This window comes from Tetranychus urticae, chromosome 2 (genome assembly GCF_039701765.1).
Source record: "Tetranychus urticae isolate SD_2017Ah chromosome 2, NJAU_TeUrti_SD_1.0, whole genome shotgun sequence".
Lineage (NCBI taxonomy): Eukaryota > Metazoa > Arthropoda > Arachnida > Trombidiformes > Tetranychidae > Tetranychus > Tetranychus urticae.
In genome coordinates this window covers 25,722,177-25,746,078 of record NC_142959.1, presented here as the reverse complement: position 1 = coordinate 25,746,078, position 23,902 = coordinate 25,722,177, and the positions used below count along the sequence as shown (strand labels likewise).

The 23,902-nt window shown below is 31.7% G+C and overlaps 5 protein-coding genes across 5 annotated transcripts; 1 reads left to right on the top strand and 4 right to left on the bottom strand.

Annotated features, from left to right (window-relative positions):
* Nucleotides 1–18: 18 nt before the first annotated feature.
* Dbp73D (putative ATP-dependent RNA helicase Dbp73D) lies at nt 19–2,041 on the bottom strand. Its single transcript, XM_015927263.3, has 2 exons — nt 1,921–2,041; nt 19–1,824 (listed from the first exon to the last, which is right to left on the bottom strand). Exons 1-2 carry the CDS (start codon nt 1,932–1,934, stop codon nt 102–104), a joined length of 1,737 nt encoding a protein of 578 aa, XP_015782749.1. The 5' UTR covers nt 1,935–2,041; the 3' UTR covers nt 19–101.
* Nucleotides 2,042–2,142: 101 nt separating this feature from the next.
* LOC107360576 (uncharacterized) lies at nt 2,143–3,756 on the bottom strand. Its single transcript, XM_015927262.3, has 3 exons — nt 3,602–3,756; nt 3,101–3,506; nt 2,143–3,025 (listed from the first exon to the last, which is right to left on the bottom strand). The coding sequence occupies exons 1-3, from the start codon at nt 3,625–3,627 to the stop codon at nt 2,627–2,629; spliced, it is 831 nt and encodes a 276-aa protein (XP_015782748.2). The 5' UTR covers nt 3,628–3,756; the 3' UTR covers nt 2,143–2,626.
* Nucleotides 3,757–3,901: 145 nt separating this feature from the next.
* LOC149094210 (RNA polymerase II subunit A C-terminal domain phosphatase-like) lies at nt 3,902–6,497 on the bottom strand. Its single transcript, XM_089268022.1, has 2 exons — nt 6,122–6,497; nt 3,902–6,018 (listed from the first exon to the last, which is right to left on the bottom strand). The coding sequence occupies exons 1-2, from the start codon at nt 6,399–6,401 to the stop codon at nt 4,187–4,189; spliced, it is 2,112 nt and encodes a 703-aa protein (XP_089124148.1). The 5' UTR covers nt 6,402–6,497; the 3' UTR covers nt 3,902–4,186.
* A 1,996-nt stretch (nt 6,498–8,493) lies between these two features.
* Nucleotides 8,494–19,686, bottom strand: LOC107360579 (trissin receptor-like). Its single transcript, XM_015927264.3, has 3 exons — nt 18,976–19,686; nt 10,066–10,962; nt 8,494–8,966 (listed from the first exon to the last, which is right to left on the bottom strand). The coding sequence occupies exons 1-3, from the start codon at nt 19,142–19,144 to the stop codon at nt 8,671–8,673; spliced, it is 1,362 nt and encodes a 453-aa protein (XP_015782750.1). The 5' UTR covers nt 19,145–19,686; the 3' UTR covers nt 8,494–8,670.
* Nucleotides 19,687–22,393: 2,707 nt separating this feature from the next.
* LOC107360259 (uncharacterized) lies at nt 22,394–23,902 on the top strand. Its single transcript, XM_089268182.1, has 3 exons — nt 22,394–22,501; nt 22,657–23,160; nt 23,236–23,902. Exons 2-3 carry the CDS (start codon nt 22,945–22,947, stop codon nt 23,515–23,517), a joined length of 498 nt encoding a protein of 165 aa, XP_089124308.1. The 5' UTR covers nt 22,394–22,501; nt 22,657–22,944; the 3' UTR covers nt 23,518–23,902.

Genomic DNA, 23,902 nt, shown 5'->3' with positions numbered 1-23,902 from the left:
AATTTCAATCAACTTATATGAATTGTTGAAAATAAAGTTGTTTTATTTTTTATATAAATTGTATTATTTCAAAATTATTTATTGCAAGCAAATTTAATAATTTATTTAGCTTGTTTCTGTTTAAGGCTTTTGTCGCTGGATTCCGATTGTTTATTAGCGCCCAACGCTTTCCATGCAATTGCTTTTTTCCTTTTCACTTTTTTCCAAGTTTCTAAATTGTTTTCTTGTCGCAGTAAATTTGAGGCTTTACGGAATTTTGATTTCAATTTATTCAACTTTCTTGTCTCAATGTTCATCTTAGTAATTTTAGTTTTAAGATCTTCTTTAAGATGAATTTTCCTCATGAGTATGTGAAATCTCTTAACCTGATCGTGAGACAGAATTGTAATAGCAGTTCCTGGACGTCCAGCTCTAGCAGTTCTGCCAACACGATGAACATACTGGATCTCATCGAAAGGAACGTCATACGATATAACATAATCTATTCCTTCGATGTCGATTCCACGAGCCATTATATCAGTTGTTATGATAATATCGTAATCACCATTTTTAAATTTTTCAATAACTTTGGATCGACTTTCATCAGATAACTTTGATGAAATGTTGAACACTTTTAGAGAGTCTACTTTTTTCAGAATATCAGTAAGAAGACGAGAGTGTTTAATGGTCCTAGTGAAACAAAGAACTCGACGGTATTTGAGATTAGTTATCATGTACCAGAAAGCTAGAGGTTTTTTCATGGACGGAACGATTAAAAACTTTTCCTTCAACTCAGCAGGGAGAATGTTTTTAGCCATTTTATGCACATCTTTTTCCTTTGATAAAGGAGCTTCAGTTGGATTATTAGAGTCTATTCCCATCAAAACAATAGGTTTGAAAAGGTTAAGCTTAAATAAATTGTCGGTGTCTTTGGCTAGGGTTGCAGAAAATATCAATTTAATATATGGCTGCCATGATGGTGAGTAATTTTGAAAGGAACATCCAGATACAAGGCATGTGCATCCTCTAATACCCTTTGATGAATCTAATGTTTCAGTGCTACAACAAAGACATGGAACACGACCTTTAGCACCATAAACAGCTTCATCAATTTCTTGAACCAAATTATACTCGATATCAAAGTCCAGCAGGCGGTCCACTTCATCAAGTACGAGTATTTGTAATGAAGATAAATCGAAACCGGCACAATTATGAATCAAGTCAATGAGACGACTTGGTGTAGTGACTAAGACATCAATTAACCATCTATATTTTCCCGGAGAAACTTCTTTGATGATGCAATTCAAATCTTCTTGAAAAGAACGATGACCTACGGATAAAGTTGCTTTCAGTCCACAAGGTTTGGCAAAATCTTCAAGAACTTTGTATACTTGTTGAGCTAAATCACGAACAGGCAAAATTATGATTGCTCTCAACTTTACTTCAACACGATTAATCAGAGTTTGAACTATTGGAATTACAAAAGACAACGTTTTTCCAGAACCCGTAGGTGAAGAAACACAAACATCTCGACCTCTATGAAAGTTGTTACAGCTCAAAACATCAATGATTACTGGAATAGCAGCTCTTTGTACAGGAAAGAAGTTTTCGATGCTTTTTTTACAAATATCCAACACTTTATCCTCCAAGAGGTGATTCAGGCAATCCACTTGGTAATCAATAGCACTTACATCTTTTGAAAATGGATAATAGTCTTGGAACCATTTTGGTAAGGGAGCTTGAAGTCTTCGGCCTATGCCTTTCTTAACTTTACCAATCACTGGAAATAATTCCGTAGACTTGTCTGTTGTTTCTTTTGTTGTTTCTGTACATTTTTCTAAGTCACTGCAACAAAAATAGAAAGATTTTATTAATAAAAGTAAATTATAATATATTGATGCGTAGCAAAAAAATGAATGGAATAAAAATGGCAATATTTACCTATTGAGGTGCATGACTCCAAACGTAACAAAATACACTAAAATAAACCAATTAGAACTTGAGGATGATGCTTAAAACAAAATTTTGTCCATGAAATTAAATAATTGATTGGCTAGATGGTGAAAGTTATTTTAAACATGTGTTTGTAAAAGCGAAAAGCATGTTTACTAAAGATCGATCTATCGATAGTCAACACGATAAATAGTTTAAAACATTTCCATCTTCTGATTAGAGTAATTTTTTATTAGATAACTGAATCGTGAACGAGCATAATTCAGGTGTATTCAAAATTTAATTAATAGATTTTAAAACCAGTATCTGGTGCTCGTGATGAAAATGATTTTTGTTCAAATAGGATAGCATCCAAATAGTACAACTTTTCCCATCTTTCTGAACGATATAACCAGTGTAGATTAACAACTTTAATTTCGTCCCAGTTCAGGGCTTTGTGTACCTTCCATTAAGCTGAATTTAGATACAATATATCAACATGGGTTTCTTTCTTTGATGATCTACAAGATTAAAATGGAAACAAGGATGATCTGTATTATCTCAATAATAAATATCTCAAATGCTTTCCAAGCAAAGATATTATTTTAATAATCTAATTTTTGTTGAATTAATGATGCTCTATCAATCCCAGTTGGCTTGATTGAAACTGCATAATCTCGATCATATAATAATATCATATGTCATTCGATGAATTTCATTTAATTCGTTTATTTCTAGCCTTATACGCTTCTCGGACGGTTTCATCTCCATGGTTCTCTAAATAAAAGCTTTCTTCTTTAGAAGGTAGATCAGTGATATCACTCATAATAGAATCTTCGACAGTCTCGTTATGAGCAATGAATTTTTCAAAAAACTCATATTCGTTTATATGAATACCAGGTGTAGCAGTCTTGACGAAATGCTTTGAATTTGTGAGGAGAAGATTTTTGAGAATCACGACTAGATTGAGATTATCACCACCATTTTCATTGAATTTTGGGGGACAGATTCCTGCTGATGAAACCCAAAGGAATCGAGATTTTATTCGCTCATACGGAAGTTCAAGAGCTGAACATACTTTAATCAATGGATGTGGAGTCGGATATTGATCATCCTGGTGATAAAATGGAAAAGAAAAAATTAATAACTCTAATTTGTTTATCATGAACTCAATAAAGTTGTTACTCACTTGCTTATGTAAAAGCCATGGCATTATTCTATATTGAATATAATTGAATTTAAGAATGAATTGTTTCCAATCTTGAAGATACCAACCATGAGGTGCTTCATGAAATACGTAAAACTTATCAATATTGTTGACGAAGCCCAGTTGAAAAAATTTTTGAATTCTCTCTTCCATTTTAGCTGTGTCAACAAACAATAGATCAGGAGCTTTATTAGTCAAAACATTATTGATTGTATCAATTTGATTGACGGGTCTTTCATCACGATCATAGTGTGAGGCAACGGATAAATTGTCAACCCAAAACTGGTATGTCCTCGTTATTTCATCTATTTTGAAGGGTACACCAATCATTTTACAATGGTTCTTAATCTTTTCCATTTGTTTTGGAGCAAAAATCATTGGAAATGCACTTAATCAAAAAACAAGAAGCAGAACAGATAAATATGATGATTAACGCAAATTAATATCAAACTGCTTAAAAATAACCAAAATTGAAATATTTACCGTTTGAGTGCAGGGTTGCGAATCATGATGACCAGATAATATCAGAAGACACTAAGGCAATTTATATACATTTAATAATAAACTAAAACAAAATAGTAATAGAAAAATCAGTAAATTAAAGAATTAAACTGCATTACATTATTTATTATGATTTGAATCACATATGAGTAGAAATGTGTTTAATGAGCAATGCTTATTGAGCATTTGCTTCGATCTATCGATAGTCGGTCGTATGGAGATTTCATAGAATGAAATTTTTACAATAATTTTCAATCATACGATGCAAATAAAAGCCGAATATTTATAGAACGCTAATATTTATTGAATGTTAATATTTATCAAGTTATTTCACAAAAACATTTTGAGCTAACATTTAACCTTCTTTCATTTAACTACAATGGTTACGAACATTAAGATAATATTAAATGTTAGCATCAAAAATGAATGGGATGAGGATGTAAACTGGAGTATGGTGAGAAGAGTGAGAGGAAAAATTTATGAAAATTCACGTGAGATGGGAAGATGAACATGATGAAGATAATGAGAAATGGTATAGATGGCAATGAGAACGGTGAAAATAATCACTTAACTCAAAAATTCCCTTTCAACGGCTGCCGCCATTTCTTCATCAACCGACCCAATAGATTCGTTGTATTCATCGCTGCCCGATGAATCACTACGTTCTGCAAATGAATCACGAGTTTCATCATCATCAGCTAACCGAGTGCAAGCAAATTTACATTTTTTACTCTTATTCCAATTTTTCGAAAACTTTGATTGTTCTCCTTCCTCGTCTTCATCTTCATCTCCAATGTCCGCTTCTTCATCAGAGTCCCATTCAACTCTTCTTTTATAACCATCAGAACTGGTACCCAATAGACGGGAATTATCCTCTTCATCATCGGAAGACACACCATCACCTTCAGAACAAGCATCGTCAACTTCCTTATCCATAAGCTGAAGATCATTTTTGGAGAATCCCGATAAAGAACTGAATTGGTGCATATTCTCTGATTGAAGTTCATCTTCATCTAAAAAAACCTTTGAACTGCTTGGTTTACTCAAAATTTTACTTTCAGCTGATTCAAGATTGTCTTTTTGACTCTTGCTTATTTTTTTCCCGGTAACTGAGTCATAAACAGGACACTCTTCAAATGCATTAGTAGGAGAAGAGCTCTCCCCACTACTGGATCCAGCCTCAAAACCACTATCTGGTGTCGGTGTTGGCGATGATTTAGGTTTATCTTGGATAGCTTCGAAGTTGTCGTCTTTTTTTAGTTCAAACAAAATTTCATCAACTTTTTCCCATCTTTCTGAACAACAATATAACCAGTGAGGATTAACAATCTTAATTTTGTCACATTTTAGAGCTTTGGTAACTTTCATTGTACCGAATTTAGATGCGATAAGGTGAGTTGTCTTCTCTAATGGTGATCCATTCAAAATTATATCCTTGGTTACATTGGCACCAAGGGATATTGCCATAGAATACAGTTTGCTTTTTTCGGGTGGCATATTTGTTGGGATTAATCCACTGAACACTATATTAACACCTTGCAATGTTTTCTTTCGTACTAGAGGTATTATCTTTTTCAGGTCTGGGATATTAATCTCCTCTTCTTCACTGACATATTTTTTCAAATCTTTATAATTATGAAAGTAAGTTTTATGTATTCTTTGCAATATGTCTTCCAAGTAGAGAAGATAATCATCTGTATCCTCAATTGGTTTGTTTTCACTGGTAGAGGTCGATGGTTCTTGATTGTCCTTTGTTGTCTCCTCAGTTTCAGTTTTAACTTTTGTCATTTCATAAACCAAAGTTGATTCTTTAGGTTTATAAGGAGAATTAATATCACCGGTATTTTTGAAATAAAAATAAGGCTTAACAGCAATCAAATTAGGTGAAAAGTTCCAAACATCTTGCCTATCGTCAATGATACAAACTAATGAATCTCCACAAGGAAACAACGCTTTAAGATTACCCGTTTTAGATGTTGGGTCAAAACATTCATCTCTTGAAAGTATTCGATGTGAAAAAAACTTTTGATTAGGATCAATAAGTTCAGCTATTTTATGTGCGTACATACGAGCTCCAAAAGTGCAAATATGAAGCTCATAGAGTTTTGAAATATTTTCCAAAAAACGAGTAGTATGAGGTCGAAGTTTTGTGAAATACCAGGGTGAGTTGGGTCCATATAGTTGGTATTTAAAAACATCTTCTAAGCCTTCTGGTAAAGGTTCATTGGTTGAATGAATCAATGTTTGGTCAAGATCGACAAGTAGAACCAATTTTTCATCCTTTAATAATCTTGTTTCATCATCTTTGCCAAGTTTCTCAGCTTGTTCTTGAGTAACTCTCAGTTCGGGAACTGAATGAACCATACAAACAGAAGCAGATGTTGCATTTGAATAATCCTCTATTGATGAAAAAAAAATTCAGAAAAATTGGTAATCATTAGATTTGGAACGGTAAAAGTTGTAAAATATTTTTTCATGAAAATTAGAAAACTTGACACTCACCTAACTCTCGAAGATCTCGTCCACATTCAGCGCAAAGATCTTTCATTACAGTTGGATGAGAGCACGGAATATATTTGACAATTGGATCATGATTGTAAATCGTGTCTCCCTCCTTAACCAACAGTTCCATAGTAGTTCCATAGTTGTTAGATTTGTATTTTATTGAGTTAGAGTAGATAAACATTAATGTTCCCGATGTCAATCGATGGCCAGGTTTAATTTTCCATTTCAACAATTTGACACCGTTTGGTCCTTCATATGTAATGATAGACGGTAGCATAATGAAATTTAATTATAGCGATGATCAAAAACTACAAAATGTTAATTGAAAACCATTTGTTAAACAAAATTAAAACAATAACAATGAACAGAGAATGCTGTTTGATTACTGTGTAACTATGACAACAGTCTTAAGTCTAAAAATCCGAAGCTAGCCATTCTTAGCAAGTCAGTCAGCTGATGCTATGGCAAACGACTTGAAATCAGCTTGTAAGCCAGTTTTACTTTCAAATGTTTCTCGCTTTTATGCAACTTTATGATACAGAAATTAATATTTAATATGATAAATTAAAGGCGTGATCTAAAACATATTCACCTATTTTTTAACAAATATCATTCTAATTTCCATCTTTATCATGATACTTATCAACATCAACATCATCAACCATCGGACCATTTCAAGTTGACCATCTTAACAGGAAAATTACTGGCATTGTGTTTAGAGTGTTAAGTATAGATGATTTTACAATTCAGGCCTCTAGTTTTTTATTCATATTTTGCTTTTCCTCTTCACAGATTTCTGACTGACCATGACATTATACAGCTTGTTGATACTGTTGAAATATCCTTCATCTATTAGCAAAAAACAATTTTATTCAGATACAAAAATGGAAGTTTGGTCTATTTTTCAATGTACAATTAAGATCTCTCAACAAATGAGTTCTAATTTGGTGAAAGGAAAAGTATTCATTTAAAATGCTCAATACTGAAACTATTACACATACGATTGAATTATTTGTCACAATAGTAACATCATTGATAATTATCCATAAGTATTGATACAATTTCCTGACACCTTTCCATAGCTAACACAAAAACTTCCTGAAACATGGTTGAGTTACCAACCCGAGCATTGCTCCATTAACATTATTCAACACAAAATCCACTCAAAATGAAGAGTAAAAAAAACAATCCAACATCATTAAATTGCTAGAGTGGATTTGCGGCTAATCTACATTCAGAATAATTTACATTTCAAACTGTAATGAAAAATTGACTACAGTTAGTCCCTAAAGAGTAAGGGAAGCTCATTTCGCTATTGCAAGATGTTTCTGTTTTCTTGGTTGTCTTATTTCAACTATAACTGCGACATGAAATAAAATATGGATTTGGTAAAAGGTGAGGAAGGCGAAACATAAATTAGAATCAATCATCTTTGAATTCGTAGGTGGAAGGACGAAAAATATTGACCCCACATTCTAGAAGCAAAATCTAATTCCCATCCAGAACTGACCCTCATCCTTTGACCCTTCCCAGTTGAACCATTGAATTTATTGAATTATTGTATCTCTTTCAAAAGATTCAATTGTTGATGAAAAGGTAAAACAAAAAAGGTTACTTGGAGTGAAATAATTTCCAGATAATAGATTCCATTCACCTTGTATTTGACTCTACACAAAAGGCTATTGTCCTAAAACAAAATGGCATTTATGACCACTTTTCAGTCTTCATGTCCATTCACCATTCAACTAGACAAACAATAAGTCTCAACGGTTCCATTGGCCATGTTAACATGAAATGCTTCATTTAGTATTGTAAACCAAAGAAGCAAAATTTCATCATTTAGTAATAAAAAGAGTTCATCTGAAGAGTGAAATAAAAATGTAAAACCTTTAACATGATTAATATTTTATTGCCACTGGGAGTGAAAAAGCAGATAAAAGATTTTGCTCATTTCTCGATATAAAACAATTTCAACATCTCATGTATTTAGTGTGAAAAAAGGACAGAATCTTCATGTCAATCAAGATTAGTCTACACTGAATAGATGAACATTCAAATTGCTTGAAAGTGAAAAAAGCTTCTCATGATAATGCAAGATTGATAACATGATAATTGATTAATTATTCAGTTGTAAATAAACGTTAATATTGCAAAAGTACTTTTCTGTTGTTTCCATTGTAACCAAACTCTGAATGAAAACATTAATCTTTGCATGAGAACATGTTGAAGAATAAAAAAAAGGTTGAAATTGAATGTAAAGAAAAGTCGAGAATAATTTTCTGATGAAGGCAAATGAAACATTAGGAAGTTCAATCTGTTGATTTGCTGTAAACTGTTTAACAATGAATTATGAGCTTTTCATGATTTCCATTAAATTTTTTATTCAATATTGTTTAACAACATTTTTGTACATTTCATTTCATTTATTCCAGTTTATTTACAGTCTTTTTGTAAATCCATTTGTTGGTCTGTTTTCATTGAAACTTTATTGATATTTATCGATAAAAGGTTCACCAATATTTGAACTTTTTTTCAAAGTTATTCTCTCAACATAATCCTCTGAGCGATTTACGGAATTTTGATGATAAAAGAGCGTAAAGAATGGGATTGAGTCCTGAATTGATGTACATTAACATGTTGGTTACAATGGTTGCAAGTCGACCTTCAACCGATGTCTCCTGATATCGCGTGTACCAGTCTTGGATCAACTTTCGCAGGTGAATCGGGAAATGGCACAGAGCAAAGGTTAACACGACAACAACCAAAAGTCGAATCACTCGTCGGCGAGAATTGATCACAGATCCTTTGGCAGTTCCACGACCGAGATGGTTACAATAATTGCCTGGAGAGAAGAAAATGAATTTTTATTATTTTCTCAGTAAATGAACTTGACTTTTGAAACTCTTTAAGAACTGTTAATTTTTAAAATTTCAAAGTTCATCAAATTATCCAGACTATCCAATTGATACAATGTTGACTTTATAAGAAAACTCATTTCGAATGTTCAAATGTTTCAGAAAAGAGGAAATCTTGCAAGGTTTCGATTGGCTTTTAATGAAAAATTGAAAGCAATCAAGGTTCAGGATCGTGATAAATATAAATTTGTTTACATTCTGTAAATTGTCTTGAGCTTATTTAACGAAACTTGCGGTGAAACCATTTTCATTTGTTGAGTCAAACAGACAAATATTTAATTTCAGACTATCGTTTCAGGCAATAAATAACTAAACCAATATCAAGAAAGTATCTTTTTCTCTCGATATTATTCCATTGCATTTCTTGTTCAATAAACTAATAATGTGATTGAATCACGTTTAGTTTCATTTTCAGTTTATATTTATTATAAATCATTGCAAGATTTCACAGTTTCAAAAGTCGTTTGAACCAAATTGCAAAAGTGTTTCGTATCAGATTTACAAATGAGATTCACTCAGAGCCTAAAGTCGTGTAATGCAAAAGACAGATTTATTAATAAATGTGAAAAGTTCAAGTAAAAGATAAAAGTCCATGAGCTCGAGTTAAAATTAACTGTCTGATCATCACCGATATAAATAAATAGACAAAAGAGAACTGGAAAAATTCTTGAAAATTCACATTCCCCTATCGATTGTCCAAACCATTAAAATACTCTAACCAGCAAAAGTTTAATTTCTGCTTGGAATCTCGATGTTATTTTAAATAAAAAAAAAGTTTACGAAAAGCGAAAATTCTTACGATTTCAATTCTTGGAAAGCATTCGGTTCGAACTGAAAAATTTTCTGGATCGTTACTTTACTTTTTTGTTTGTTTCATTTTCTCGCAGAAATTGCATGAAATAATATTTTCTTATTAACTTTTCTATTGCATTTTCAAGAAATTGCCATTTCTCAGTCAAATTTTGATGCTAAATTGATCGAATACTGTTTTCATGCTTTTGTTGCAATTGAAAGAAATGAACATACCAAGTGAACGAGCGAATTCTTCTTTGAAATCTTCGAATGAATCGCCCTTCTTGCTCCACAGGCACTTGCTTGTTGTGAATGGTGATTGGGCCACAGTGGCACAGGAAACTTCACCCCTTAAAATGTGTCCATTTGAGCCTGATAGTTTGTACAAGTTAACAAACCTGGATCCTCTTTTGCCGTCAGTCGGGGATGTCGGTACAGACCTGGACTTTGTTTTATCACTAGCTTTGGGATCAGTTACTGTTGGTACTGTTTTGGTTGAAGTTTTGGTTGTGATTGTGGTTGTTGTTGTAACAGCCGTGACTTGAGTATCAATGGCTGTCACTGTGGAGGGAATTTGCGTCTCAAACCGTCGGCATTTCAACTTGAGACCCAACCGAATGTAAAGGAAAGACATTAAAATCATTGGTAAAAGGAAGAGTAAAAGTGCGTTTATAACGTTGAAAAATCTTATGTTGTAAAGAAGCTTTTGAAGCATACAAATTTCATCAGTTCCACCTGAACGATTGATCACTCCGATAACACCGTACATCCACAGGTTTGGAGCACAAATGATGGCCGATAAAATCCAAACCATGGCAATGGAGAGACGAAAGTTTCTCATTTGAAGTACTTTCTTTGCTCTTATCGGGTAACAAATGGCAATGTAACGTTCAATGGATATTATGACCATGGTAAAGATGGATGCAGTGTAAGACATTGTCTGAGTAAAGTGGTACATTTTGCACATTATCACACCGAAAGACCATGTTGGCTGAAGAAAGGAAGATAAATCTTGGAATATGCAGAAAAGGCCAACACAAAGGTCCGAGAATGCCAGATTGGTAAAGAAAAAGTTGGTTGAATTCCTCATCTTTTTCTGCAAAATGACCACCAAAATGACTACCAAATTACCTGCAAAAAGAAAAGACAAACCAGAGAACAATTAAACTAATTATTCTTCAATAAAGTTCCAACTTCCATAAATATAATCAGAATGCGAATGAACACAAAATCCGTCAAAAGATCAACTGAATGAGACCAAAAAGACTTCACGAAATCAAATCAAAAACATTACAAGATTGAATACTTTAACAGTGAAATGCAAAGAACTGTTTTAAAAGTAAGAAAATGAATACACATTCAAGTACAGAATAGTACATTTGGAATTATCGTGCATTCGATACTTCACATGAATTCAGTGAATGAGCATTTTCTTAGTAAAAATTTCGATTGTTTAGAAGATCAAAACTCAACAATTCACTTTAAATATTTGCGAATGAAATCGCCATTTGTGCTTACAGAATACAAAGTAATGTATGCAAATGTAAGCAAAGTCTCGAATTACTTTTATCTTTTCTTTATTCATTCTTCATGTAAACCAATCCTTACATGATACTTCAGCTGAGAATGAAAATTAATGAAAAATGCGCTTAGAACTCGAAGTTGAAGGAAATCGATCGAACTCCGTCTAAATAAAATATTGATGTTATTTTGCTTCTCAGCATCAAACTCTTTATTTGCCTTCATTGTTCTGCTCATTTCGGGTCAAATGACTGTTTGTTATTTTCAAAGTTCATTTCATTAGCCGAGAGTTCATTTTGTCCAAAATAAATTGAAATTTCAATGGTTCTACGTATAATTTCAATGTATTTGGGTGAAAAGAGTTTCTCTTCAGATTAAAGTATTGCATTTCCAAGTCGAGTTAATTTTTCAACTTTTGCCTTCAATCTTTTTTCAATCAACTTTAAGCTCAACAGGTTTGCTCGATAATTTGACAAAGTAAAGGCTGTTTATCCAGAAACTTGAGAGTTAATCAAATTATACTTGACTGTGATCATTTGTAAAGAATGCAATTAACTTTTCTCTTTCCCAGAAAAAAAACTGAAATTCGATGCACCAAAAGTCCACCAGAATATTTGATTGAATTGTAAGACGTCAGTAGCGCAAAAATTGCGACTCGATTTAACAGAAAATTTTCTCACTTTGATCATCAACAAAGAAAATTATTGGAAATGAAAAGAGTTAACAATTTGTGCGAAACCTTTAAATTGATCGTATTTTGTTGATGAAAAACACTTTGATGATGTTGACAACTAGACAATAGACTATTCTCGTGGTGATAAAAGGCAGTTTAAAAGTTGATATAATTTAGGGTTAACAAAAGGTCAAATTAATTTGTTTATAATTAACTTAAGCAAAAAGGGCGACTCTGTTGACCGTCCAAAGAGAGTCATTAACTCAGGTTATGTCTTTTCAAGTTATTAATTTATTCCAAGTATATTCAACTTCCATGTCCATCAAATGTCAATTTTATCACTTTTTTATTGTTTCCTCGCGGTTTACCTTTAGTTTTACCCTCGGACAGTTGACAAAATGGAAAGCATTTGGTGTAAAACTGCTTCTTTTTCAATCATTTTAACACAATTCATTTACCTTGGATTTCCGTTTATTCATCAAACTTGTCAAACTTTATTCAATTTCTCGACGATTAAACTTTATTTACTTCAACTGAGACTCTTTTTGCTATCGAATGAATGAAAATGAATTTACATTTTTTCATGGAAAATTTGACAACCTCAAAGGTGCAAAATTAGAGTAAATCCTTTAAAGTGCGATTCGCCTATTTTTTAGCATTTGGGGAATAATGATGGAGAGCGAATAAAATGAGGAAAACTTTTGCGCTGATATTTCAATTCGAGTTATAAAAGTTTCTCACAGGTTTTCGTGTAAAGACGTAAAATAATTTATGATCATGTGAAGTGCATCATGAAATATCAGAAGCAAAAATCTTTGAAATGATAACTTGCATGAATTTTATTGATTATGCTTCAGTTGATTTAAGATTGCAATCTTAATATGCATGGAAAAGCAATGGATGTTTTAAAGTCTTCTTTAAATTTCATGATGGATCATTTTTCTTTTGATTTAAAGGAAATGTTATCAATATCGAGGAGAAAAGTTTCGTCTGAATTGATTTAAAATAAACAGAACTGGTTAATCAGAGCAATCATAATTCATTCTAAATGAAACTTTTCTTTTTATATCATCAAGTTGATACACAGATGCAACATCTAATTAAAATTAATATTTGTTTCTAATATTAATGGTACATTTGGATAAGTTAATCATAATAATTAATGCATGTAATAAGATTATTTCAAATCTATTCAAGTGGATAATTTGAAATATTACAAGAAAGAAGCAGAATGAACACCAAATAGGTAAGACTCAATTTGCATATGTTCATCAAGACTACATGAAAGATCGAAAGACAGTTCCATTTGTATCTTTGCAAGCATCAAATACTCATGAAAGTCAATTTCAACTGAATCCTGTTGAGACGAAAACTTATTTCAGTATTAGTAAGCTTGACTCTACATGAGTGTGAAAAATCATTTTGTATCAGAACAGTTTTGAAGTACAAATGAACAATTTGGTTATGCACATAACGAAGTGATTTGCTTGAAATTCACACAATTTAACTGTTTGTTTGAGGAAAGTTGAGTTCGAAGACATTCTCTTCTAAAAATCCTCTTCTTGTTAAAATATGAATCAATAATCGATAACCACCAAACAAGGTTAAGAGGTGGATTAATAAACAACTTGTAGTTGATCCTTGTGCAAAGATGGTGAAGAATATTATTTATGAATGAAAAGAGTAAACACAAATTTCAATTTATATTTAATGTAAAAGGCTATTATCATTTTAAAGTTTATTTTGTCCAGAAAGAAAAGGATTTGTTGACATTGGAAAATGTTTTCAACAAAATAACAATGAGTTTGGTCAACAATTTTCTTGAAAAATATCAATTCAGTAGCAAAGAGCATCTCCAACCTTGTATCAAAATCTTGAATCTTGCATTTTGTTATAATGAAAATGCTATGATTGACATTCAAGTGGTTTGTTTGTTATTGAAACTGTAAAATAGTAAATAAATGAAAGCCAAGTTTTGAAGAAACTTTCAAGTCAACTTTAAAATGATATAAACAGATCAACAAATGTTCATTGATTCAATCAAAATTATCATCATAATTTGCATTTACAGTTATGCAAATTTATCTGATCAGGCAGTTGAGCAAATTGGTTTCCAAAGTCGTGTGGACAAAAATTGAAACTCAAACTCAAAGCCTGATTTATGGATAAAATATTGTATCAAAATGTAAAGTGCAAAACAAAAAGCATAACAACTATCAGAAATGATTCCTAACTCCAAGTATAATTGTTATCGAACAATTTTTCAATTAAATATCGAACTCTTGTTTTCCCAGCTTGTCTTCATTCATGACATAAATTATAACCTGAATTTGTTTCCAGATAACACTTGAACATGTTCGAGTATCACTCGAGTGAATTGTTATCAATTCAATGTTTGCTTATTTTTAATTGTATTCAAATATGTTTACCCAGACAAGCTCTAAAGATATCAACATAAAATGGATAATTTGATTTTAGTGTAAAAAATTGCAACATTGAAATGTTCAAAACTTGAAACATATTCATTTGAAGAGAGTTTTGGATTTTGATAATAATATGAAATTGGTTGTTAAACGAATGTAAAGTTTCCTAGACTCTGACGGCTGAATCAATTCAGTCGAAGTATCATTTCATTCGGAATGCCAAAAATTCCAAAAGAATAACTTTTAACACTATCTTGAAATAAAGTGAAATTCGTGTTCAAATTCGAATCTTTACTCTTTTGTTAATTGTGAATGAAACAGAAAAATTGCAACAAAATTTCATCACAAAACAGGGAATCCATCAGATTTCAAGATTATTCTTGCACAAACACACGATAGTCTTGAGATAAACAGATAACAAAAGCTGTGTGCAAAGCTCAATGAACTTGCTCATGGAATGATATTGGATTTTTGTTTCAACTTTAATTTGCTCGATAAACAGTCTTTAATCATTGAGCAAATCCAATAACATTTCTCTTCATTCATCATGGATATCCGTTCACTGACAGATTATCAGTCAATTATCTGATAAAACCTTTGATTCAATCAAATAATCCATTTAACCTTATCATCGAACTGGTCAGGTCATTGTCATTATAAATGTAATCAAACTACATGAAGCTCATCATAACATGATGCTTGGAAGGAAAAGAATCACAGAAAAAAGGAAATCTCAAAATGCGATCAATTTTTGAGGAGAAACAATTTTCATGGTAAAAAAGGAAAGATTGTCAACAACTCATGGAATTGTTACCTTTACCATGATGTACCATTGCAACCCATTTACCTGCAAACATTACAATAATAATAGAGAAAAATGTAAATTCTCAATTTAACATGTTATTCTGTTATGTAAGCCTACTCATGCAATAAAATTATATTTCTCATGAGAATGCAATTTGAAAAATATTTACTCGAATGGGAAAAATGATTGAAAAATGGATTTATCATTTGTTCAGATTTGCTCAATTTGTGCAGACAAATTCACTTGTAGGCTAATAAGTTGTAAACATTTGCACCAAGATTAACCTTAAATGCTTCCTTACCTTGAAGCTCGCCTTGAAAGTCATCAGCATTGTAATATTACAAAATACTCAAGTTATGCAAGGGAAACTGTTCAAGTGATTATTGTTCCCAATTGCATAAACACAGTTCATTACAATGCCATGCAAAATACTTTGTTTGAGCAACAAAATATTGATAATACTTTTGCCTACATGATACCGATCATGTCTAAACAAATTCATTTACGATGTTTTTGAATTTTATCAAGTGTGGTAAATATTAGATACGCTGAATTCAAAACGATATTATCGTTCCGACTTGAGAGAGCTGATTCGTCTTGGTAAATTTTCGTTCTGCAATTCGCAGAAGCTTATTGTCCTGGAAATCAGTCACTGGGCATTTGGAACGAATCTGACATATTGTCAGTTCTGAAGTGAAATTCCGAAGATGACAAAAAAAGTAAATGTTGATATTGTAATTAAACTTGCTCATCAATAGCAACAACTTCAGAGGCGCCTTCGTTACTAGAAATTTTATAAAATTGAACGAAAATGTAAGAAAGTTGTCTGCGCTTTTCATAATTTTGAACATTTTGTGAGTCAAGACGTAAACTAAGCAAAGGAAGTATTAAAGCATCACTCCCAGTTGAAAAGAAATTGATAACTGAAAAAATGTATTTATTTGTTATCCTTTTTTCCTTCATAACAACACTTTTCTCCTTTCTCTTTGTACTTCTTTGATTATTCTTAGAAGTTAAAAATTGTCACAAATATTGAACATTCCTTCATTGTTGTTTCTTTCAGAAAATCAAGAGATTCGATTATCATTAAAAACATTGTTCAAAGTGATTATTTTCAAGTTTACATTCTGTTTTCATTGTTTACTTCGACTTTTGATACTTATTTCCAACTGATTCCTTGGAAACGGATTTAGGTAACTAAGGTTAAACCTTGTTTTCAAATTCTGATAAATTCTTGAATCAACTGATAAAGTCTACGAATAGTTTAACTGAAATCTGAATAAACTGAATAAGATCTATATTGAATCTTCCTTTCAAATTGTTTATCTTTCCGAATAAGTTGATGGATTATAAAAAGTTCTGAGTGCATTTTCTGTTGATCACTGAATCAATTTACTGTCAAAAAAAGGAAAGATCTAAAATATTCTAGAAACTGAAAGAAACTCAATTTAAAACCAAAAATTTCCATTTCAATCTCTTCCATCTTTAGGTTAATTTATTCATAACCAAAGGCTCGTGCTAATTTGAACCGATTTTAGCTATTGTTTGAAAAACCAAAAAGTAAAACCTAAAATATTAGCAACATAAGACGAAAAATTTCCAAAAGTTCAATAGGAAACTCATAAGTTGGAAATGAATTAATAGGATTTTCCTTTGACTTTTCTTAAGTTCATTGCTTTCATGTTTGAGTTCATTCTTTAAATCCAATGAAGCTAATGTATCCCCAAGAAATGCTTTGAGTTAATGCAAAAATAAGTTCATAAGTTCTGGGCATTATGTAAAGCTGGATAAAGGAAAAAATTCCACCTTCGAATATCTCTGAATTTCAACATTTTGGCTGACAATATCAAACAAAGTCGTTAGTCTTTCTGATCTTACAATAGTCGGAGTAGTCTGATGAAAAATGTTCAATCAAAATTTCTAAAAATAATTTGTTTCTAAATTTGTCTGCAAAAGTTACTTCATGTTCATTCCGAGTGCTTCTTAGGAACATCTTGTTTAATGAAACTCAATGAAATTCCAAAATCTGTTGATTTTTTATTCTTCTTGAGCCGTTCTAATAAGAGAAAAGCTCGGTGTTAATCAGTTGATTGATTATTCAATTTAATGTGTTAAACTAGATTGGAATTTTATAAGAGTTCGAAAATGTTGTTTACTTGAAATTCGTAAACTCTTTACTCGAGAATTTTTTCTCGATTGTAATTGTACAAGATTGACAGCTATTATAATTGGTTCAATGTTTTCCCAAGCAATTTGCCTTTACTTGGAAAAAAGTCGAACATGAAAAGAAAATTGTTTCTTGGCTAGTCTTTTGCCTTTTGTTATTTAATTATAATACCATTGAGTGCTCCTTGGCAATCAAAAGATTAGTCGAGTGCAATGATTAACATACATTGTAATTAACAGAATCTGCTTGAATTAGTAAAAAGTTTCAGATTGATTCGTGAGTCTTGGATTTCTGTTTGCTTTCATTGACAATTGCTTTCGTTGTGAGCAAGAAAATAACGATCAATAGAATTGCAATTTCATGTTGAATTCAATTGAGTCTTTTTCACATGAAACTCTTTGCTTTTCCGTAAGTCCATGTTGAACTTTAATTCATTTTACTCTTACAGATGAGATTCAGGGAGATTAAGCTCGAACCAAGTCTGAAGCTTCTATTTCGTTCAATACAATTTGAATTAACAGATTATCCTTGAAACAATCATGAGAACTGTAAATACCTTTTTACCAATTCGATTAGTTCATTCTCTTTATTACTAGTTTGTCCACAATCATCAAAGCGACTAGAAAATTCGATTCATATCTAAAGATGCATTATGTTAAATCAAGTTTATCAATTCGAGAAAATTAGCTAAGACGTTCGACGAATCTCTATTTGATGAAAATTTGATTTTCAAGTCGAGTTTCGATAAAAGTAAATTACATTATAGACATTTTAATGCAATTGCAATCAGTTCGTTCAAAATGCCTCGAATCAGTTGAAAAGCTTTCAGTGGAACAAAAATGAAATGTTTTACAACGTAAAAGATGAGTCTTGAAACAGCGCAGTCAGTGCTGAATCAACGAAAGGAATTTAAATCAAGAGAATGTCCGTCTGATAATTTCGTTGGGCAAACAGAAAACGTAATTTCTTTAAATGGCTCAAGGCTAGTGAAACATTTCATTGATACAAAACTTTTTTGCAAAATCGACAGAAAAAGTTAAACATAGATTGGCATCAATACTAAAGCGAAGTTATTTGCACTATTTTTCAATCAGCAAACTTGATTTAACCTGTTGACATAAACTAATAATATCTTTTTCTAGCATTTCATGCAATCCTGTTCAGCAATTGAATCACACCAATTGGTGTTCAAATGAATGTTTCATTTTCTGGTTTTAAAAATAAATTATTTAAACTAAAAAGACATTTTCTTCCTGAAAACCACCGAAAATAATCATTACTTTTATAAACCGTCATGTCGAGTTTTATTTTACTCCTTGCAAGTTTTAAATGCTTAATCAACTTAAATCAGTTCTTTGGTTCAGCAATTATTATTCTCATGAATATCCAAGTTTCCTATGCTTATAGCTGGTCTCAAAGGATGTAAAATCCACAAAAATCTCAAAACAACTGAATTTGAAAAAATAGTTCATTGCAATTCTTAGGGTCAAGTTTAGTGTCAAAGGGATTCTCAACCAAAAAGGAAAAAGAAACAGCGTTAGAGTCAGAAACTTACCGACAAATGTTGAGAAGAATATCAAAATGTAGAAAATAATTAGTCCAATTTTGAAGCTTTTATTGGTCAACAGGAAATCATCTTCACCTTGATAACTTTCATTCATTCTCATGGTATCATTATCGATAATCATGAGCGAAAGGAAAGTTTCATTGTTATCCAGCAACATATTAACTTGCCATAATAGATGAGATCGAATGTTTGATTAAACAAAAGTGATTCCATTTGGATTGTTGGCCAATCAACTGGACACAATTTAAAGTCAGGAGTAAATGAATTGAAAAACTGGCAACAATAATCCGGGAAACTGATGATAGAGTCAATTGAAGGGTTAACAATTGAACAGCAATTGATTGATGAAATATTTGCTGGTTATGGCAAATGGCAAGAGTAGAGTTTATTTTGATGATCAAATGATGAACAGTGTAAAGTTGATTGTTTGATTGTCGATGGAAACTGGTCAACTTGGTAAACATGTTTTATTATTAAAGCATTCATTTTCATTTACTCATTCATCAGCAACATTTACTATTCACTGAACCTGTGTTAAATGTTTACAAAATTATTTCTCGTTTTTTTTCGACTTTTCTGTTTATTGTTTTTTTCTTTACATTTACCTTTTCATCAATTTACTACATAGTTAATTGGTTAAACTGATTGGATAAAGTTTATTAAATTGTTCCAGTTGATTGAAGTCACAGAATAAGGTAAACTAAAGATTACAGTTGATATATCAACTCATCACTGGGAGTTGAAATTTTTCATCCGACAATGTGATTCGACTCAACTCCCTTATCTCATGAGATAAACATTGTTGACAGCATTTCAAGCTTTTCCCTTTTATTTATAAACTGTTGTTGATTGATTATAACCTAATAATTTACATGATTCACCATTTGATTGCTTCATTTTGGTTTCATTAAAATTTTAATCAACTTTACTTGTTATTAATAATTTGATAATTGATGAACCAATTAGTTGCATTGGTTTCAACCTGATGTCAAGAAACCTGATGTTTGTTTCAAATGTCTAATTGGGTTGAATGGCTGCTAATTGCTCATTTAGTAACTTACAATTCAATTGATTTTCAATTTTTGTTTTCAAGTTTATTCCACTCGGTGAAACCATGAAAATGTAGATAAATGGGTTAAAAGGTAATTGATTGATTATGAAAATTTTGCATCAATTAAATGTTATTGAACCTTTGAAGAGGAATAATCATATTTAATTTGGTTGGATAAAATGATTTAAAATTAAATCTTTCAGTATTTTGTTTGGTTTTGACCACAAACTAAAGGAAAACTGACATTCGAGAGAATTGAGAAACATGAGGAAAAAATCTTTCTTTAAGCACACGTTGAATTTTTTTGGGTGAGATTTGATATTTTGTTGCTTGTAGGTGCATGAAATCGAGTCCGTTTGTACATTTAAAAATTTCTCTGAACAAATTTAGCAAAATTAAGTTTAAATTGAAATTTGTAAGTAGTTAACCTTATTAGACATCCTTTTGTACAGTTCAAACAACAGTTTCCTTAAAGCGTTATTGCTTTGATTCCTTAAATCTTTCAACCTGAAGTTAAAACTAAATTATTCAAAGCTGACAATACTGAGTGAAGAAGCTAACAGTGATGGATTTATCAAATTATTAATGGTAAAAAACAAATTTGAATCAAGCTTTTTTATGAGCTAATTTCCTGCTCCAATCAATTTTTTCACATTTCTGATGGCTCTGACATAGAGTAGCCAATTCTCAATCTCAATCTAGTCCTGATTCTCAAAAATCTCCGCATAAAATTCAAAGCAAGACAACAACAACTGTCCGACTTCACATCCATTGATTAAAGTATGTCCAGCTCTTGAGCTTCCGTATGAGCGAATAAAATCCCGATTCCTTTGGGTTTCACCAGCAGGAGTCATTCCCCCAAAATTCAATGAAATAGATGGTCTAAGCCCTGAAATAAGACGAAATTAAAATTGTTAATCCTAAATGGTCATATTGCTTAGAAAAATGGGCAAAAGTTAGTTAAAACTAGTTAAAACTTCGATACTATGCTTTCACACATCCTATTTAAATATAAATCATCTTAATCACGAACATCAGATACTGGTATCAAAATCTATACATCAATGTACGTGAATTATGCTCGTTCACGATTCAGTTAACTAGTAAAAAATTACTTAAACAATTGGATGGAAATGTTTTAAACTATTTATCGTGTTAAATATCGATAGATCGATCTAAGGTAAACATGCTTTTCGGTTTTGTGCAAACATATGTTTAAAACAACTTTCAATTAAGTTTTATCTGCAGCTTTTCAATTCTTTAATTTTATGGACAAAATTTTGTTTTAAGCATCATTCTCAAGTTCTAATTGGTTTATTTTAGTGTATTTTGTTACGTTTGGAGTCATGCACCTCAATAGGTAAATATTGCCATTTTCATTCCATCCATTTTTTTGCTACGCATCAATATATTATAATTTACTTTTATTAATAAAATCTTTCTATTTTTGTTGCAGTGACTTAGAAAAATGTACAGAAACAACAAAAGAAACAACAGACAAGTCTTCGGAATTATTTCCAGTGATTGGTAAAGTCAAGAAAGGCATAGGCTGAAGACTTCAAGCTCCCTTACCAAAATGGTTCCAAGACTGTTATCCATTTTCAAAAACGCTATTGATTACCAAGTGGATTGCCTGAATCACCTCTTGGAGGAGAAAGTGTTAGATATTTGTAAAAAAAAGCATTCAAAACTTCTTTCCTGTACAAAGAGCTGCTATTCCAGTAATCATTGATGTTTTGAGCTGTAACAACTTTCATAGAGGTCGAGATGTTTGTGTTTCTTCACCTACGGGTTCTGGAAAAACGTTGTCTTTTGTAATTCCAATTGTTCAAACTCTGATTAATCGTGTTGAAGTAAAGTTGAGAGCAATAATAATTTTGCCTGTTCGTGATTTAGCTCAACAAGTATACAAAGTTCTTGAAGATTTTGCCAAACCTTGTGGACTGAAAGCAACTTTATCCGTAGGTCATCGTTCGTTTCAAGAAGATTTGAATTGCATCATCAAAGAAGTTTCTCCGGGAAAATATAGATGGTTAATTGATGTCTTAGTCACTACACCAAGTCGTCTCATTGACTTGATTCATAATTGTGCTGGTTTCGATTTATCTTCATTGCAAATACTCGTACTTGATGAAGTGGACCGCCTGCTGGACTTTGATATCGAGTATAATTTGGTTCAAGAAGTTGATGAAGCTGTTCATGGTGCTAAAGGCCGTGTTCCATGTCTTTGTTGTAGTACTGAAACATTAGATTCATCAAAGGGTATTAGAGGATGCACATGCCTTGTATCTGGATGTTCCTTTCAAATTACTCACCATCATGGCATATTAATTTTGCCTGTTCGTGATTTAGCTCAACAAGTATAAAAAGCTCTCGAAGATTTTGTCAGCAACTAAAAGCAACTTTATCCGAAGAAGATTTGAGTTGTATGATCAAAGAAGTTTCACCGGGAAAATATAGATGGTTAGTCACTACACCAAGTCGTCTCATTGACTTGATTCATAATTGTGCTTGAGTTTCCGTTTGTCAAATGATTGTTATATTATTTATTTTGTATCTTTATGTGATTAACTTTTCTTAAGATTTCATCATGTTACCTTCCAATTATACATATGAAGGTCCGAACGGTGTCAAACTATTGAGAGTGAGAAGTATAGCTGGCCATCGACTGAGGGTAACTCAAGAGTTAGCCGAGGAACTTGACAAAGATTATGAAACAAAATTATCAAAGGATGCAAAACTGATTCTACTTGTTGATCTTGATCAAACTTTGATTGATACAACCAATGAACCTCCACTCGATGGCATGAAAGATGTTTTTAAATATCAACTTATGGCTTCAGTTTACGCTGGTAAACAATTCATTCTTAAATTCAATTATATTCAGTATAGAATAATGCCATGCCATGACCAACAAAGCTCCTGATCTATTGTTTGTTGACACAGATAAAATGGAAGAGAGAATTCAAAGATTTTTTAAACTCGGATTCGTCAACAACATTGATAAGTTTTACGTATTTCATGAAGCGCCTCATGGTTGGTATCTTCAAGATTGGAAACAATTCATTCTTAAATTCAATTATATTCAATATAGAATAATGCCATGGCTTTTAAATAAGCAAGTGAGTAACAACTTAATTGAGTTTATAATAAACAAATTAGAGTTATTAATTTTTTCTTTTCCATTTCATCACCAGGATGATCAATATCCGACTCCACATCCATTGATTAAAGTATATTCAGCTCTTGAGCTTCCGTATGAGCGAATAAAATCTCGATTCCTTTGGGTTTCATCAGCAGGAATCTGTCCCCCAAAATTCAATGAAAATGGTGGTGATAATCTCAATCTAGCCGTGATTCTCAAAAATCTTCCTCTCATAAATTCAAAGCATTTCTTCAAGACAGCTATCTACGTAAACGAATATGATTTTTTGGACAATTCATTGCTCATAGCGAGACTGTCGAAGATTCTATTATGAGTGACATCACTGATCTACCTTCTAAAGAAGAAAGCTTTTATTTAGAGGATCATGAAGATGAAAACGTCCGAGAAGCGTATAAGGCTAGAAATAAACGAATTAAATGAAATTCATTGAATTTTGTTACAAATTACATGTATGGAGTTTCAATGAATCTATCTGGTTATATCTTCGTACACAAATCAACTTCATAATGAACATCGGATACTGTTTTACAAAATCTGATTACAATATATCTATTTACCTAAATTACTCAATTACCCAAATAAAGTAAATAAGTTAAAAAATTAGTTTAATCAGATGAAAAAGCTGCTTGAGAAATTATGTTTAAGCTAATTAATAATTGGCGTAATCGAGCTGACTGTCGAAATTTTAATCTATAGCA

Excerpts from the sequence above, each read along its gene's own strand:
- LOC107360579 (XM_015927264.3), bottom strand. The coding sequence starts at position 19,144 with ATGTTGCTGGATAACAATGAAACTTTCCTTTCGCTCATGATTATCGAT. Across the intron at positions 10,963-18,975 it reads ATTCTTCTCAACATTTGTCG|GTAATTTGGTAGTCATTTTG; the intron begins GTAAGTTTCTGA and ends TTCTTTTTGCAG. Across the intron at positions 8,967-10,065 it reads AGAATTCGCTCGTTCACTTG|GCAATTATTGTAACCATCTC; the intron begins GTATGTTCATTT and ends TCTTCTCTCCAG.
- LOC107360259 (XM_089268182.1), top strand. The coding sequence starts at position 22,945 with ATGACCAACAAAGCTCCTGATCTATTGTTTGTTGACACAGATAAAATG. Across the intron at positions 23,161-23,235 it reads CATGGCTTTTAAATAAGCAA|GATGATCAATATCCGACTCC; the intron begins GTGAGTAACAAC and ends TTTCATCACCAG.
- LOC107360576 (XM_015927262.3), bottom strand. The coding sequence starts at position 3,627 with ATGATTCGCAACCCTGCACTCAAACG. Across the intron at positions 3,507-3,601 it reads CGCAACCCTGCACTCAAACG|TGCATTTCCAATGATTTTTG; the intron begins GTAAATATTTCA and ends TTTTTGATTAAG. Across the intron at positions 3,026-3,100 it reads CATGGCTTTTACATAAGCAA|GATGATCAATATCCGACTCC; the intron begins GTGAGTAACAAC and ends TTTTATCACCAG.
- LOC149094210 (XM_089268022.1), bottom strand. The coding sequence starts at position 6,401 with ATGCTACCGTCTATCATTACATATGAAGGACCAAACGGTGTCAAATTG. Across the intron at positions 6,019-6,121 it reads ACGAGATCTTCGAGAGTTAG|AGGATTATTCAAATGCAACA; the intron begins GTGAGTGTCAAG and ends TTTCATCAATAG.